Genomic DNA, 15,627 nt, shown 5'->3' on the forward strand with positions numbered 1-15,627 from the left:
GTATTCCCGGTGGGGAGCCCTGAGCCCCAGTCCCTATTGAACCGATGCTGGTGGCCCGCACGCTCCCTGCCACGCAGCAGCTGGAGGCTGCAATATTCACTGACAGGCAACGAGTTGTGGTTTTCCGATGATTAATGACACCTCCCTCCTGACAGGAGCCATTCAGCCCCCGCAGCACTGGATGATAACAGAGAGGAGGTGGAAAGTGGGCCAGAGAACACTGTCCGGCGTAAGGACCATGGTGCTGGGGTTGCAGTCAGTCTATTCCCCCCAGGCTGATCCTGGAAGGGGACCCAGCTTCTTCCAGTAAACGTTCCTGACCTTTAATTCCAGCATGGGTGTAAGTGCACAGGCAGAACCCGAGAGGTTTGTTAACAGACGTTTCTGTTTTCCCCCTCTGCCTTAAGTGCAAAGCCCGACTGACATCAAAGCACAGAAAGTCTAATCCCGTTTTGAATCAGTGCAAGCACACGCAGCGAATGTTAAACAGGGAATCCAGCAGCAAAAAAAAGGGAGGATTATCATTAATTTCCTGAGAGAGCGACTGAGCAAGGGAGACAGAGAGCAACGAAAGGCACGGGACCAGAAAGAAGTGGCTGTCGGCACAGGGAGGCTCGTGGAGGAGGAGGAAAGCGGCAGAGAGGATCGTGCGAGAGCAGCGCTTGTGTGCAGACTGAGGTGAGCGTGGCGGGAGCCGAGCACTGGCACGTGGGATGCGGATCTTGCCCGGAGCCCCATGCCAATGCCTGCCTGAGTTCCCACGCGGATCGAGGGGAAGGGATTGTGCGTAGGGTTTTCCGTGCCAGGGCAGAGGCTGGTGCGGGCTGTAACTCCCAGCTGACACGTGTTTGAGCTGAGGCTGTGGAGTTGTTTTTGAAGGAGCTTTTGGAGCTGGGCTCCACTGGGGCAATGTAACAGAGGGATGGTTACCTGAGGTTGTGCGTGCACAGGGGGGTTCTTTGCTGCACGTGGTGTGGGAGCAGGAGGTGTCTGAGGCCAAACCAGCCCCAAATCCCCTCCACCAGTGCCTGGTCCCTGGGAGCACAGCATCCTCCTCCTTGTGGGCAGCACATCTGCCTCTTGATCAAGTTCCTTGGTTTTCCTCCTTGGGCTTTATAGCGGCAGCTCTTGCCAGGAGGGTCTGTAAAAGGTGAGGGAGTAAATGCATCCATAAGCACCTTCTGCCTCTGCATCCCCTGGCCTTGTCTAGCTTTGCCTGTGACATCGCGGCCAGCGAGGTGGAGTGCTGAGCCAGGTAGGAAATGAATCTGACGTGTGAGGGGACAGATGCCTGTGCAGGAAGGGATCCCCAGGGATGGGATGTGAGCACCAGGAATGAGATTGAGACTTGCTGTGCTGCTCACCAACAGGGCCATAACCCAGCAGTGGGACACTCGTCACCTTTTGGTGCCCGGTGAGCCAGGCACTGTGGGAATTAATGCCGGGAGCTGCAGGAAGGGCTCCCAAGGGCGGCTTTAAATCTGGGCAATGACCTGCTTTTGCCGCAGCCTGATTCAGTGCAGGAGACGCTCTTCCTCACCCTGCTTCGTCCTCAGCCTCCAGGACAGACGCCGTGGTGCCATTGTGGGGTGCCACAGCCTCCGCCACGGTGGTGTTGTCGTTGCGGGTATGCAGGAACCAGCCTCCAGCCCTGCTCTGACCCTCAACTAGGAGTGTTTGGGCAGCGCTGTCTGAACACACACCCAAGGAAAGCAATCCTGTCTGCCAGTGGAATCCTACTCAAGTCTTTGAGCCGAGCCAGGCATGCTTCTGTGGCTTTAAACAGCAGCAAAAGGAGAAGCCTGAGTGACAGCTGAGAGGGAGAAGGGTATTTCCATCCAGCTGGTTCATAGCATACTTAAAACGTTTTGGATGTCTGGTCTGGGCCTTTGCAGATCTCCTGCTCCGTGGCGATGACATAGCTGTGACTTTCCAAGTTTGGCTTTCATGGGTGAGACCTGGGAGTGGGAGCCTTGCACTCTTGGATCTTGGAGCCCTGGCTGTCACGGCCTCACCTGGAGCCAGCGCTGGCAGCGGAGCTGCTGCAGATGCTGCTGCCAGCGAGACCGCTTCCTTGCCTGGCAGCCAATGCATCACTTTGTTTTGATTATGGGGTAAAAAAAACAATCTCAGAGTAGAGAGGAAGGGTTTGAATAGCTGCTGGGGCTGCAAGACACGCCGGGATGAGCCGTGGCCATCAGTCAGCTGTATGCGACTTGGGCTGGGGAGAGCTGGCAAAGCCTTGAGCAGTGGTGTTTTGAGTCAAAACCACATCGGCTGTAGGAGCAGCCAATCTGCTCCTTTCCCCTTAGCCCTGAACTCAAAAAAGCTGCTCTGAAATGTATTGAATTAAACCCCCTCTCCTCCCCAGTACTTTGCAAGGAGACAATCAATGTGGCGGGGGCCTCTAGATGGCAACATCGACCTGAAGAGCTGCAAGCAGGATTCGGGGGGGCCCTGCACCCAAAGTGGGGACAGGAATGGGTGCTGCCCGGGGCACTCCTCTGCAGGCTGAAGATGGGGCCAAGGGACCCACGCCCCGGGCCCCCCGACTGCAACATCTCACTGGGGCAGAGAGCTGGCGAAGCGCTAGATGGGTGTCTGCGGTGGAAACTCAATCGATGCTCTTGGCACCTGCTCTGCAGACACGGCAATGAACGCCACGGTGGGTCTGCCCACTCTCAAGGTGTCACGGCAGGAGCCACCAGTGTGTCTTTGTGTGGAGATTGCCCACCGGCCACTCAGCCTCCAAGAGCTGATGGCAAGTGGTGAGATACATGATAGGAGATGGAGCTCCTTCCTGCTCAAACCCACTCTGCTGTGTGCCAGGCTGTAAAGTGAAGACGTCGGGCTTTGGTGCGGAGTCAGGAGTGCCAATATGTGGGTTAATGTTCAAACAGAGCACCAAAAACTGTGGATGTCCGGCAAACTGGGGTAAACCCTGCAGTGGCACCCTCGGCTCAAAAGGCTTGTAGAACGTCAGAGATAAAAGCTTAAGCTGCCTGCTTTAACCACAGGGGAGCAGCTGAAGCGCCGTAACCTTTGGGTGGGAATATCGGTGCCATGAGCCCTTACTGCGCCGCAACAGAGTGTTGCCAGAGGGCGTTGGGCTGGAGAAGTCCTACCCCTGCCTGGAACAGGACGCACGTGTTGTACAAAGCAGGGCCTGGGCTCCTCTTTTGCAAAGTGGCTTTAGTCTGTGCTCAGGGAGATGCAAAGCTTAATTAAGACCCTTAAAAGGACAAAAGGTGCAACATAAATTCAGAGGATTATTATAAATGTCACTGCACTTTACAAGCTCTGGAAAACTCTAGGAAGGAAAATAAGACCTTTCACTTCACAGCCCTTCCCACCAGGGCTACTTAGAGCTTCACGCTTCAACCCAGCCGCCCTACAACATTGACGTTTATAATTAGATGTGCATAATAACCTCTTTATTCCCAAACTGAAGAGGCAGGGTGTGTCTGGAAACGTCAGTTCCTCCTCCTCCTCACCAAGGATTGCCCTCATGGGGATTGCTCACCAAACCATCGCTTGGCGCAATGTCTCGGGGCCTGGGTTGAAGAGGTGCTGGGTCTTCGCAGGTCCCGCTGGGAGCTGTGGGCTGGGCACTCCATGAATGAAATCAAAGCCTCCGTGTGGTTTTAATCTGATTAGGTGATGATAATCCAGCGGTATCATGCAGCAAAAGCTGTCTGGCTTTATTAGGCAATCACTCGTTTTAGGAGAGCTGCGCTCGGGGGAGAACTTGGTTCTGGTGCTTCTGTTGAGGACCGGCAGACACCGGTGATTTGGGGTGGTTTTAGTGCTTTGTGACAGCAGGATAAATTCTGGGCTTGGACAGCTGGGGATGGGGGATTTCGGTTCCGCGGAGGCCATGAGCAGCCTGCGCAGCCCCGCTGCCGGGGCAAGGGCTGGGAATCGTCCCCGGGGCCGGGGCCGGAGCGCCAGGTCCCGGGCTGAGGATGGGGATCGCTCCCCTGGGCCGGTCCCGGAGCGAGGATGGGGAATTGCTCCCCGGTACCGGAGCACCAGCCCAGTCCCGGTCCACGGACGGGGGATCGCCCTGGTACCGGAGCACCGGGTGCTCTCGGATCGAGGACGGGGGATCGATCCCCGGGTCGGTCCCGGATCGGTCCCGGGGCGGCCGTTGCCGGTGCCCGGCCCCGGGGGCGGCCCCACCGCGCTGAGTGGCAGCGGCCGCGGCCCGCCCCGCCCGCACAGCCGCCGGGCTTTTCCAATCAGGCCGGGCCGGGGAGGGATTTCCTGCCGGGACGGGGACGGGGCGGCCCGGGCGGGACTTTGCCGAGCGCCGGGACCGCGATCGCTCCGTCCCGCTGCGGTCTCGCTCCGCGCGGCTCGGCTCGATCCGCAGCGGCAGCGTTTGGCTCGGCTCGGCTCGGCTCGATCCGGAGCGGTGCCGCTCGGCTCAGTTCGGCTCGGTTTGATTCGGGGGGGCTCGATCCGGAGCGGCTCGGCTCGGCTCAATCCGGAGCAGTGCCGCTCGTTTTAGTTCGGCTGCTCTCGATCCGGAGCGGTTCCCCTCGGCTCGGTTCGGTTCGGCTGCTCTCGATCCGGAGCGGTGCCAGGTGAGTCTGTCTGGGGCGGCCCGGAGCCCCCGAGCCCCGCGGGACGGAGCGGGCGCTGCCCGGTGCCGCCGGGACCCGCGCTCGGTGCCTGCCGCTCGCTCTCGCCTCTCCTCCTCCCCTCGCGTGGTTTGGGGCTTTTCCCCGTCTCTCCCTCCCTCCTTCCCTCCCTCCCTTTTCCCGGCCCTGCCGCAGGAATGTTTGGGATGCTCCGGTTCTCCAGGTGGCTCCTGGCGCGGGTGGGAGCGATGTTTGCTGCTGCCGCTCCGGGTTCGGGCGCTCTCGGTGGTCTCTCGTCGCTGCTGCCCCTCTCGGGGGGACCGGGGGTGCCGGGAGCTCGGGGATCCCCGGTCGCTCGCGGGGTGCTGCGATGAACGAGTAAATCATCGCAGCATCCTCGCGTTCCGCGAGCGCTTCTGCAGAGCAGCACAAAGTTTGGAGCAGCGCTCGGGATTAAATGAAATAAAGTCGTTTTGAAGATGGTGCGGCGCGGGAGGCTTCGGGAAGGGATTCGTCCGAGTGAAGCAGCTGGAGCTGTGCGAGGGAGATGAGCCGGTGCAGGTGCCGCAGGACGGCGAGCGCTGCCCCACTGAGCTGAGGGGCTCGTGGGGCGAGAGCCGAGCCTGCGGGGGGACCTTCAGCATCCCCAGCATTGCCCCTCTGCTGCCCCAAGGGAGGGCTGGGGCGCGGGAAGCCCACCGGGGGCTGCATTTGTGGGTGGTCACAGCTTCCAGCTTTACTGTGGGTGGCCCGAGTGATGCTGTGCGTGGGACGCCCCTTCTGTGCCCCCCAAGCCCTGACCCAGACGAGAGCTTTCCTCCCGCTGTTGCCTTCTCTCCCCTGTGGTTTCCATCCTTAAAACAGTGACCTCAATTGCTCGGAGCAAGCGGCACCTGCTGTTATGTAAAAGGCTGAGGGTGAGCACCCTGGGAAGGGAGACAGTGGTGGCTGGGGAACCAGCACCGGCTCTGATCTGGCCCGGATCGGCACGGGGGCAGTTGTGTGGTGATCTGGCGTTGGCCTTGCAGCTGGCATGGCACTGCTCCCTGCCCTCCTGCATGCATGCTCCTCCCCAGGCTTCGGAGCAGCCTGCCAGACTCGGCCCTTGAACCAGGAGGGCTTTTCTTCTGTCCAGTTTGGGCAGCCTGGGCGCGCGGGACAGCGCGGACTGGGAGGTGTGAACTGCTGCTGTGGGTCCCTGTGCCTTCTCTGGGATGTCCCAGCTGGCTGGGCTGTGGGCTTGATCCTGTTCTAAACGTGGTTGTGCTGCCGAGCTGCACCCAGCTCCTCACCTGGGCCAGAGAGAGCTCTTGCACCAGTTAAAGAGTGTCTGGGGTCGCAGGGTGCTGAGCTTCATGGGTGATTTGGAGGGCGAGGGTTTCCCCTGCACGGGGGGCTGACCCACTCCCATGGGCTGCAGAGGACTTTGGCTAAACCTCCCTACCTCTATCCCTTGGGTGCTGCCACCGAGAAAGGAGAGGGAGATGCTGGTGCCCTGAACCTTCTGTGCTGCTGACGGGACGGGATGGGGCGGGAGCTGTGCCCCATCCTGCTCCTCGGCCACCCCTCGGGAGGTTCCCTCTGCAGTTTCTTCCCTCTGCATTTAACATGAGGCCAAGCCAAGTCCTGCCAGGACTAAATATAGTCAAAGTATTTGTTCTTCGGCGCAGATACAAAAGCTGTCACAACAGAGCTGGGAGGTAAATGGCCTTCGAGGGCTGACTCTGCTCTTCCCATCCACAGGTACCGGGCTGCTGCTCTGGGGCTCGGCCATACACGGGGCTCCCCAGCATGGCTGCAGCGCTGTCGCCAAGAGGAATGCTGAAAAGAAGGGGCTAATGAGCACCAGAGAGGGAGGATCTATAACTTCCAGATGGCAATAAGATTGTAATCCCTTTGGGAAGAATTAGGGACTCATCAGCGCAGCAGAGCCTGGAGAGGGGAGCAAAGCACAACACCTCCGGCTCCGGGAGCACTGCGAGAGGCCAAGGACGCCTCGATGTCGCCTATGCTGGCCACTCTGCCCCGAGCTGCCTGGCTTTGTCCCGCAGGGCCCCGGTGCTGCCAGGAGCCCGTCCCTGAGCACTGAACTATTTCTCATTCTAATTGATCGCATATTCTTCAACCAAACCCCATTTGAGTCCTGCTCCTCCCAAGGCAGAAAGGAACTTTGGCCCTTAACAGAAAGACTTCTTCCTTCTGCTTTTTATGTCCCGTGGGATTGTAAAGCATCTTTCTCGCTGGATTTCACTTCTCATCGAGGTGCGTGTTGAGGAATTACAGGCTTATTCCCATGGCTTTATAAACTGCTGGGATCCGAGGGTCTCTGCCTTCTGCGCCGCTGCCGTTCCCACCTGTCCGTGATGGGACGAGAGCAGGAGCTGATCCAGGCCGTGAAGAACGGGGACATACCGAGCGTGCAGAAGCTGGTGGCCAAGATCAAGGCGTCCAAAAGCAGTGAGTACCTGGGTGCGGAGCTGCAGGCTCCCTCTTCCCTGCTGGGCACTGCTGCCTGTCCAGAGTGTGAGTCCCAGAGGCAGCTCGGTGCCATCCAAGCTGGGGTGTGAGTGCTGGCTCTGAACTCCGGTGCAGGGGTTACGCGGCGGCAGGAGCGCAAGCACAGCCCGTGTGGACGAACGACCGGGCTGTAAGCGATCCTCCCACAGCGCTGGGGTTCCCCTCGGGCACACGGCCAGGGGCCATGGAATGTGGGCAACTGTGCGGGGACGGGCAGAGGGGAACAGCAGCGGCAGAGGGAAGTGGGGCTGCTCCTGGGGGGACGCCACTACAAAGGGTCTGTAGCGACCGCCGCTCACTGCTCCCGGCTGTATTTATCTGGTGAAAAATTATCATGCTAGCCAGTCGACTGGAACCAATCGTCAAGCCTTGAATTTCAGTCTGGTAATGTTTAACCCTTCAGCGGGGCTGTTTTCCTGCATGTGCTCTCTGAAAGGGCAGTGGCGAGTGTGGCTCAGAGGGAACGTGTGGCTCAGGGGGGTCCACAGGGGCACTGGGGTCCCACAGGTGCCGCACGATGTCTGGAGGAGATGGGGAGGGTGAAGGGGTGGAGGAGCAGATCACGCCAGTGCCACGGTGCCCTTGTGGAGAGCTGAGCTTGTTGCTTCTCTTGACCAACCGAGGGGAGGGAACTGGGAAAAGTAAATAAAAGGACTCTCAGTGCAGTGCGTGACCAGGGAAAGTGCACAGCGCCTGCCCAGGCTGCGGGACCCCTGCCAGGGCTGCATGTTGCGGCGAGTCTGGTGTGTGCACAGGAAAGTCGGAAAGGGGAAACTCGGGCAGGAGAAGGAGCTTTAAGTCTTTTTAGGAGCAGCTCAGGATGGAGAGGCCAGTGCTGAGAAATGTGAGTTACACTGAGGATTATAAACGTGAGAAGGGGATAAACTCCCCTGGGTCAGCTGCTGAGAGGCTTTGACTGGGGACAAACCTTAGTGATCCTGACTGCAGGAGGGCTGGGCTGCCCTCTCCTCCCCAGAACGGGGTGCCTGGTGCCCCGTCCCGGGGCGCAGGGGCTCTGTGCCATTGCCTGTGCCCCTACGGGGTCCCTGAGCCGGAGCGCGGGCGGGCTGAAGGACACCTCCAAGGCAATGAATAACGTCAGGACACGAGCGCTGCTGACGTGGCCCCGCTCCCCCACGCTGCTGGCCCACAGACAGGGTGTGGGGTGCCTGGGACACCCACACTTTCCCCCTGTGCACCTGGAGGGGTGAAGTTACTCTCATTTTCTCCAGTCTCCAACTCCCTCCCAGCTAAACTCTGTCTGCTTTTTCTCCCTGGCATTGCCCCCTCCCTCTGGCCGTGGGGCACCACGTGAATGTGTGTTTAACTCCCCCGCTGCACCGGCGTCAGCCGCTCCCTCTGCGTATTTTCATTTTATTCCTTTATAAGGAGGGGGGAGCGAAAGGCCCATACGTGTTGAAGGCCACCGCTGCGGGCCCTCGTGGGGCTTCTGCGCTGGACCCGCCGTGGGGGGCTCGCCTGGTCCTGGGGTTCCTGGCGTGGAGGGCATCGCTGCTCCTTGTCCCTTATGATTCCCTCTCCCTGCTCTCGCTGATGCCATGTGAACCGAGCGCTTGCTGTGTTTGCCGCTCATTAAAGCGCCTTTTCCATATGACAGGCTGAGATGCTGATTATTTTATTTCTCTTTTTTTTTAAATCCCTCTAAGAGTCCTTCTGCTGTCTCAGTGGATTGGGAGCTCGGTCGCTGTGATCAGCCCTCCGGGGCTTCCTGTGCCTAAAAAAGTCACTGCACATAAGCAAAAATCAAGCGCCAGTCCCGGCAGCGGGAACTTCAGGGACGCGTTGTTTAATATTCACCGTGCAGAGCCCTCCTCCCTGCGCAAGCGCTGCCGCACAAGTGGGTCACGGCACCTATTATTATAAGGTGGTGAGGCGGGCAGGGAGAAACTTTTGGGGGCAAGAGCGGGAGGGGAAGGACAGGCGAGGGCAGGCATCTCGCCTGCGGGAAGGGGACGTCAGGACAATGCTGTGGTCACTTCTGCAGCGGGAGAGGAGAGTCTCCTCTGGGAGAGCCTGGCTGCTCCTGCCGGGCCGGCTGCGTTTCGACGGGATTTGCTGGTGCAGTGGCAGAAACGTCCTGCTTTTCGTTCCCTCCTTTCTCTCCCCTCTGCTCACAGCGCTGCAGAGTTTAATTGAAGTTGTTAACTGACCGGTCTCAGTTCTGGCCTTCATCCCCAGCGATCCATCGCGGCCCTGGGCTGGCTGCACTTGCCGACAACGCACCTATCGGCTGGGCCAGGGCAGCCAGCACGGCACCGCGGAGCTCTGAGGGGATGAGAGGCAGAGCCCCAGCTGGGGCGCTCGTCCCTGCGCAAGGGTATGGCTCCCCAAGTAGAATGGTGCCTGGCAAAGGGTGCGTCACCCCATCCCTGGGTCGAGGGGCAGGGGATGGGGCGATGCTGGGGGCCAGAGGAGCCCTGGGAGGTGATGGGAGCTGGTCTCCTGTTTGCCTTCCTCGAGGGAGCGGTGAAGGGTTTTGTTTGAATGTGTGCAAAGTGCAAAGAAAAAGCAGCAGCTGAGCAAACTGGCGTCAAACACTCGAGGACAGGGAGCAAAGCCCTGCCAGAGTTCAGCCCCTGCCTTGGTGGGGGGGTTCGGGTGGCTTCAGCCAGCACCTTGCCCCATCTCACCAGCTACATTGGAGCTTTCCAGACCTGGGATATACAAAGGGCAGGCATGGGCGCCTGGGACTTGGCTGTGCCTGAGCTGTGACCTAGCAAGTTGTTAAATGCTAGCAGAGTTTGCAGAGGCTCTTGCCTTCATCCTCACCTGGGCTGGTGCCTCTCCCAGCAGCACAAAACACAGCAGGGCTTTCCCGAGTGCGGTGCCAGCCCTCGGCTGCTGCTGTCACCCGTCCAGCTGGGCAGGAGGGGGACAATGTTGCCCCTGCAATGGGCAGATGTGGGATAACTCACACCCTCCCTTTCCCTTATATTCCTTCCTAATCCCTAGTAGTTGTATCAGCTTAAGCCCAAAGCATGAGATTTAATATCTCCCCTGTGATTTGTTACCCTTTGCTACCCGTGCTTTGTGTCCCTGTGCTCTGCAGAAACGCCCGTATCCTGCTGGGCTTTTTCCTTCTCTCCGGGGCAGCACGTCTGTAGTTGTTTGGGGAAGAAGTTGCTCCTTTTTTCTGTTTGGGGGATATCTTGCAGTGATGTTGGATGTGCCTTTGTACCAGCCGGCAAGTCCGGCGTGCCATCCCCCTCACTGCTGAGGATCGCTCCCCCTTTGCTGCTGCTCCCCAGGGAGGGCTGTCCCAAGTTCTGGGTGCTCTGGCCACACTGCAGGGAAGAGCCAGGACTGGCCGTGGGCAGGATCCTTATCGCTTCGGGCTCTGTTACACCCGATGGCTTTTCCTGCTGGCGGTGGTGCAGGGGTGTCTGGGCACCCTGCCCGCTCCAGTCCTAGCCTGGGTGGTGCAGGCGGACGGACCCGGCTCTCCCACTGAGCCCAAAGGTGGCCCTGACCATGTCCCTTGCAGCCCAAGGTTTGAGGATGAATTCCCAGGCATCCTCAGCCGTGTCCTCCCCTTCTCTCCCCCGTGCTCTAGGTCTGACGAGCTGGACCGGCTCCGCAGCCGCACGCCAGCTTGGAGAGGCCGTGGGCACGCCTGCGGAGAGACGCCGAGGAACTCTGCTGAAACGGGCAGAACTCCCTCTTCCACCGAGCCCGGAGCGTGGCGAGGCGCCGTGCCCAGGGGAGCCCGGCTGGCAGCGGCCCAGCACAGGGACCCCTCTGCCTGCCCAAACCCGCTTTCAGCCAGCGTGTGAGGGGTGGGAAGGGGAGAAAAGGGGCTTCAGAGGCTCCTCCACGGGGATGGAGGGTGGTAGGGCTGCAGCTGCTTGGCATGGGGGTCCAGCCTTCCCTCCTCCTCCCACAGCTCCCAGTCACCCCACTCAAAGCCTACTGGTTGCTCGGTGGGTTTTCCCAGTGCATCCCAGTTATCCTCGCTTATGGTGAGGTTCAGCCCCTTTTTTTCACGCCTCTTCCCAGGAAGGAAGAGCCCTGTGTGGGCAGCAGCGGCACAACGAGTGAACAGGCAGTTGCTTTTCAAAGCCAGGTGTTGTGTTTGGAAAGGGGCCCGGCTGCTGCCGGTGTGCCCAAAGCCGGGACAGCGTCACCGCGCCAAGCGCGGGAGATAAGGCACGAGCAAACAGCGTCGTGCAGGGAGATGGAAGAGGCAGCGCCAGGCAGCGCCTGGTCCAGCGGGCACGGCCTCTTCAGGGCACTCAGCCCCGCGCCCCTCTGCGCCCCATCTCCCTGTGCTCACAGGTCCCTCTCTGCTCCCCTCCCGGCTCTGTTCCTCTCCTCATCCTTGAGGCAGCACCGGCGCACCCTGGGGACCTGCCCATCGCTCTGGGGATGCAGAGGTCCCGCAGGGGTATGGATGGAGCTGGGCTGGTGGTCATCCCTAGTGTCACAGGCTGAGATCTGGGGCCAGAGGAGCATTTCCAACCTTTGGGCACTTCCCAGTGGCTCAGGTAAGACCAGGGGGCTCAGCTCCCTGTTCCTGAGGGCTGGAGAAGCCATTTTGTCTGCCTGACCCAGAAACATCGGACAATTTGGATGCCGACAGCTCTAAGGCAGACAGGGAGGGCAGCCCCGAGCCACAGGATTGTGTGTGCCTGGCTGCTGGCGGCACACAGGTGCCATAACGGGGACTGTAATGGGGACAATGCTCCCTAGGGCTGCACTGGGGTTGAGGAGGAAGGGACACAGCAAGGACACCACTGGCACAAGAATCCCATCCTTGGCCTGAGACTAGGGATGTGCTGGGCACACAGAGCTGGCTGCAGGTGGGAGAGAGTTGGTAGATTAAGACTTTCCAGGTAACCTGTGCAAAAAGGCAGTTGGCCCCGGTAGTTTGGGGATACTGTGTGTGTGCCGTCGGCGCTCCCAAGCTTTCTGCCACCCAGGAGAGAAGTTGCTTCTGGGTCAAAACCCTTGTTGTGCTTTTCCTTCTCCTCCTTCTCATGCCCGCAGGGCTGCTGGGTCCAAATCTTTCAGCTGCAACCTAGGAAGGGGTTGTTTAGGACAAGCAGATTCCTGTGAAACACAACAGCATCACCAGCATCCCTCCTGCCTTCTATCCACTGAGATCCTGGTGCCACAAGAAAGTTTCCCTGGGAAGGGAAGAGTGAATTAATGGATCTCAGTGGCTTTCAACAGCATCCCCTGCGGAAGATGGTTTCTAGCTGGTCCCAGCTGGCTGGAAACTATCTTCCATGCGGCATCACCCAGTCAAGAGTTAAAAGAGGGGTTGGGTGCCATGCGTGTATGTGTGCATGCACGCGCCCTGCTTTGTTTTTGAAAGCGCCTCGGCTGGCCTGGCCCCCCGCCAGACCCGGGGCTGCCGCTGGCAAAGACTCCGGCAAAGGAGTATGAAAGGGGCAGGAACTAAATAACAACAAACCAACTTTTTCTGGCTGCTGGAGCAAGTGAAGGAGGTGGGGAGGAGCTCCGAGCACTGCGGCTCCCCCCAAACCCCATCCTGGCTTCCTCAAAACGTCATGCCTTGAATGGAGTGCGAGGGACCTGCTTGAACCCGGGGCTCCAACATCGTCCGAGCCTCGCTAAGGTGTCCCAGTGAGTCACAGACCTGTCTGGAGATGCCCACATTGCTTGGAAACGGTGCTGCCAGGAAGATCTTTACCCTCACAGGGAAGGGCCAGGTGCCCTTGCCCACCCTTGCTCACACAGGGTGCCCGGGGCTGCGGCAGCCTGCGCCCAGGGTGGGTGCGCTGGCACCCCGAGACATTTGCAACCCCATCGAGAAAGAGAAAGGCTGGAGGTGCAGCCGAGCACGGCTTCGATGGCGAGATAAGGGAGCAGGGAGAACCTGCGTGCGCGGCGGGTATGCGGCTCCCGCAGCATCCCAGGCCTGGTGCAACACGTCCGGCTGCGCTTCCGCCAAACCATGCCAGCGCCGCTCCCCACTGCGCCCTGGCCAAGGCTGCGCAGGCAGCGGGCGGCCCTGGCACGGCTGTCCTGCCTGGGAGCCTGAGCCCAGATCGGCCAACTCCGGAGGGCAGCCAGGATGGGTGGCAGCTCCCAGGGTTTTGTAACGCCGGCCGCAGGCACGGCCGGATGGGCGAGGCGCCCTGTCTGCTTGCGGAGCGAGTGGGCGAGCACGGTGGCGGGTGCCTGGCACAGGGGTTCAGTGGCGGCAGGGCCGGCCCGGGCTCTCCCACCTGCTCTGGTGGTGCCTCTCGCCTCGTGGAGCTCTGTCCCGGAGTCTGTCCGGCTCCCAGCCCCTGCTCTGCTCGATCTCCCCGTGCTGGGGCATCGCCTTGTGTCTGTGCCAGGACAGCACGAGGCGGCAGGCCGGGGTTTCTGCACTCTGCTCCCACGTTCTGCCTCCACCGCCAACTCGGGCTTGCCGGGGCTGTTCCTGACATGCACCCGCCGTGCTGGAAAGCCGTAAACAGATCGGGTTGCCGGCAGGGGTCCAGGGAGCGGGCAGGCCTTGGCTTGCATCCCACCACCGTTCTGTCGAGTTGGGATGTGGGGAGCACCGAGACATGGGATGGAGGGGGCTGACCTGGTGGTGGGAGCCCTGACGGGAACCAGGCACAACCTTGGTTTGATGATGGGCTGGGAATGCTCCCCCTGCCTCAGTTTACCTCTGGCACTAGGGTGGGTCTGCTCTTTGGGGTTTTGCAGGTGCTGATGTGCTGCTCCTCTACCCCATCCACGCATGGGAAGCTGCCGACTGGAGCTCAGCCCGTGGGCTGGGGGGTCCGCGGATCCAGCCTTCCCGGCCATCGCTGTTCAGATGTCTCTGACCTTGCGCTAAATCAGCCCTTGTCCCCCTCGAGGGACAGGGCTGCTCTGTGTCGCCCTGGACCCCTGCTGGTCCCCAAGCAGCTGCTGGCCGGCCCCAGCACCTGTGCTGGAGGAACCCACTGTCCTCCCTGCCGGCCCCACAGCAGCTGGGATGAGGGGAGGGGAGCAGGAACGCAGTGTCTGGAATAGCTTGGCAGGCGCTGAGGCCCCCATGGGAACAGCAGGATGGGCACAATGTCCCAGTGCGGGTTCCTGCTTCCACCATGGGACAGGGAGGTGCCTTTCCTGGGACACACAGAATCACCAGCTGCTAAATGTGTTTGTCTGGATGCTGCTTCCACCTGGGGACACGCAGGGTGGTGCAAAGCATCCTGGTGACAGAGCTGTTGTGTCCCTCTCCTGTCCCCTGCAGGGAGGGTCCTGCTGTGGGCAGTATTCCCTTGGCTGCCACAGCTGGGTGAGAACATCCAGCTCCAGGCAAGGCACAAGAGAAGAGCCACCGGCCAGATGCTCAGCAGGATTTTGGCAATGACTTCTCCCACTCTGTGGCATTGCCTGGCCAGCTGGGAACTCGGGTGGGCGGCAGGGGAGTCTGACCCGGCTGGCAAAGAGCTTTGGTGCCGGGCACCAGCAAAGCCATGCCACCCTCCCTGGAGAGCAGGGAGCAGTGGTGGGTTTGTTCTTTCCTCTTCCCTTCCCACTTGTGGCAGCGCGGAGTGCCTGAGCAGTTCCCACTGGCTTCAGTAGGGTTGGGAGCAGCAAGGAGAGGTGGGTGCCCTCCGTGCCCTTGCCATCACCAGAGGAGATTTAGAGGGCTCCCCCCATACTTCGTGGCCTGGGAGCGCCAAGCAGCCACTGCTGGGTGAGGTCTTCTTGCTCTTCCCTGATGCAGATGCCACGAGTGGCGGCGGTGCCATGGCATCTGTGGAAGCAGTTGCCCATCCAGCATCCCTTGGGACTGGTGGGAGCTCGAGGACACGTTTCAACTCTGGCCAGGAGGGAAGGAAACAGTTTACTCAAGCTGCTTGGATTCAGGCTGTGACTGGGGTGGAGAGTCCACGTGTTGTTTGCTGGAAGGTGGCTGTAGGAAGCAAAGATCCTCTCATTTGGGGTTGGCAACAGAGGGTCAATGCAGCAGCCCCCCAGGAGTGGGAATCCTGGGTTCACCAGAAGGAAAATCCAGTCTCCAGGCAGCGTCTTCCCCCATCCCTGCATGGATTGGGCTGTGTCCGTCCCCTTGAACCCTGCTGGCATGTCCCTGAGCGGGAATGGCAGCAGCAGCAGCTCATGGGGTCGGAGTTGAGGAAGGGCATCCTCTGCAAGGTATTTTTAACAGCATGAGCTGCCAGCAGCGTTTGAGGTTGGTCCTCAGACCCGATGGCTGTTTGCCCATGGGATGGTGCCGGGAGAGGCTGTGGGGAAAGTTCAGTTCCCGGCTGCCTTGGGAAGGAGTGACGGCACTTGACCCATCAACCTTCTGGGTGACCTCCAGCGAGCAGCTTCACCTCCCGGTGCCTCTCCTCCCATCCTGTGTGTGCCTTGCCGAGATTAGAGCAGCCAGGGTGGGGACAACCGCCCCGTCCGCGCCTGTTCTGGGCACACAGCAGCTTCCCCAGGGCCAAACAGGGAGGAAGCGCAGGATTTCCAGCCACCACATCCCGGTGTGCTGTGAGTACTGGCTCCACCGGCTGGAGCGGCTCCCGAGTGCCGCCTG

General features: G+C 60.4%; 1 protein-coding gene across 7 annotated transcripts in view; it reads left to right on the forward strand.

Annotated features, from left to right (window-relative positions):
* The first annotated feature begins 488 nt into the window (after positions 1–488).
* Positions 489–15,627, forward strand: part of CASKIN2 (CASK interacting protein 2) — a 32,332-nt gene continuing 17,193 nt past the window's right edge. For 4 of the 7 annotated variants that reach the window (XM_054082922.1, XM_054082923.1, XM_054082926.1 and 1 more), the window contains exons 1-2: positions 4,297–4,589; positions 6,330–7,043. In XM_054082922.1, the coding sequence (XP_053938897.1) occupies positions 6,950–7,043 (94 nt within the window). In that variant the 5' untranslated portion in view covers positions 4,297–4,589; positions 6,330–6,949. Of the gene's footprint in view, positions 679–4,294; positions 4,590–6,329; positions 7,044–7,639; positions 7,948–15,627 lie in introns of those variants that run through there. The other 3 variants (XM_054082921.1, XM_054082919.1, XM_054082927.1) reach the window with 3 other exon arrangements.

This window comes from Cuculus canorus, chromosome 18 (assembly GCF_017976375.1).
Source record: "Cuculus canorus isolate bCucCan1 chromosome 18, bCucCan1.pri, whole genome shotgun sequence".
Taxonomy (NCBI): Eukaryota; Metazoa; Chordata; class Aves; order Cuculiformes; family Cuculidae; genus Cuculus; species Cuculus canorus.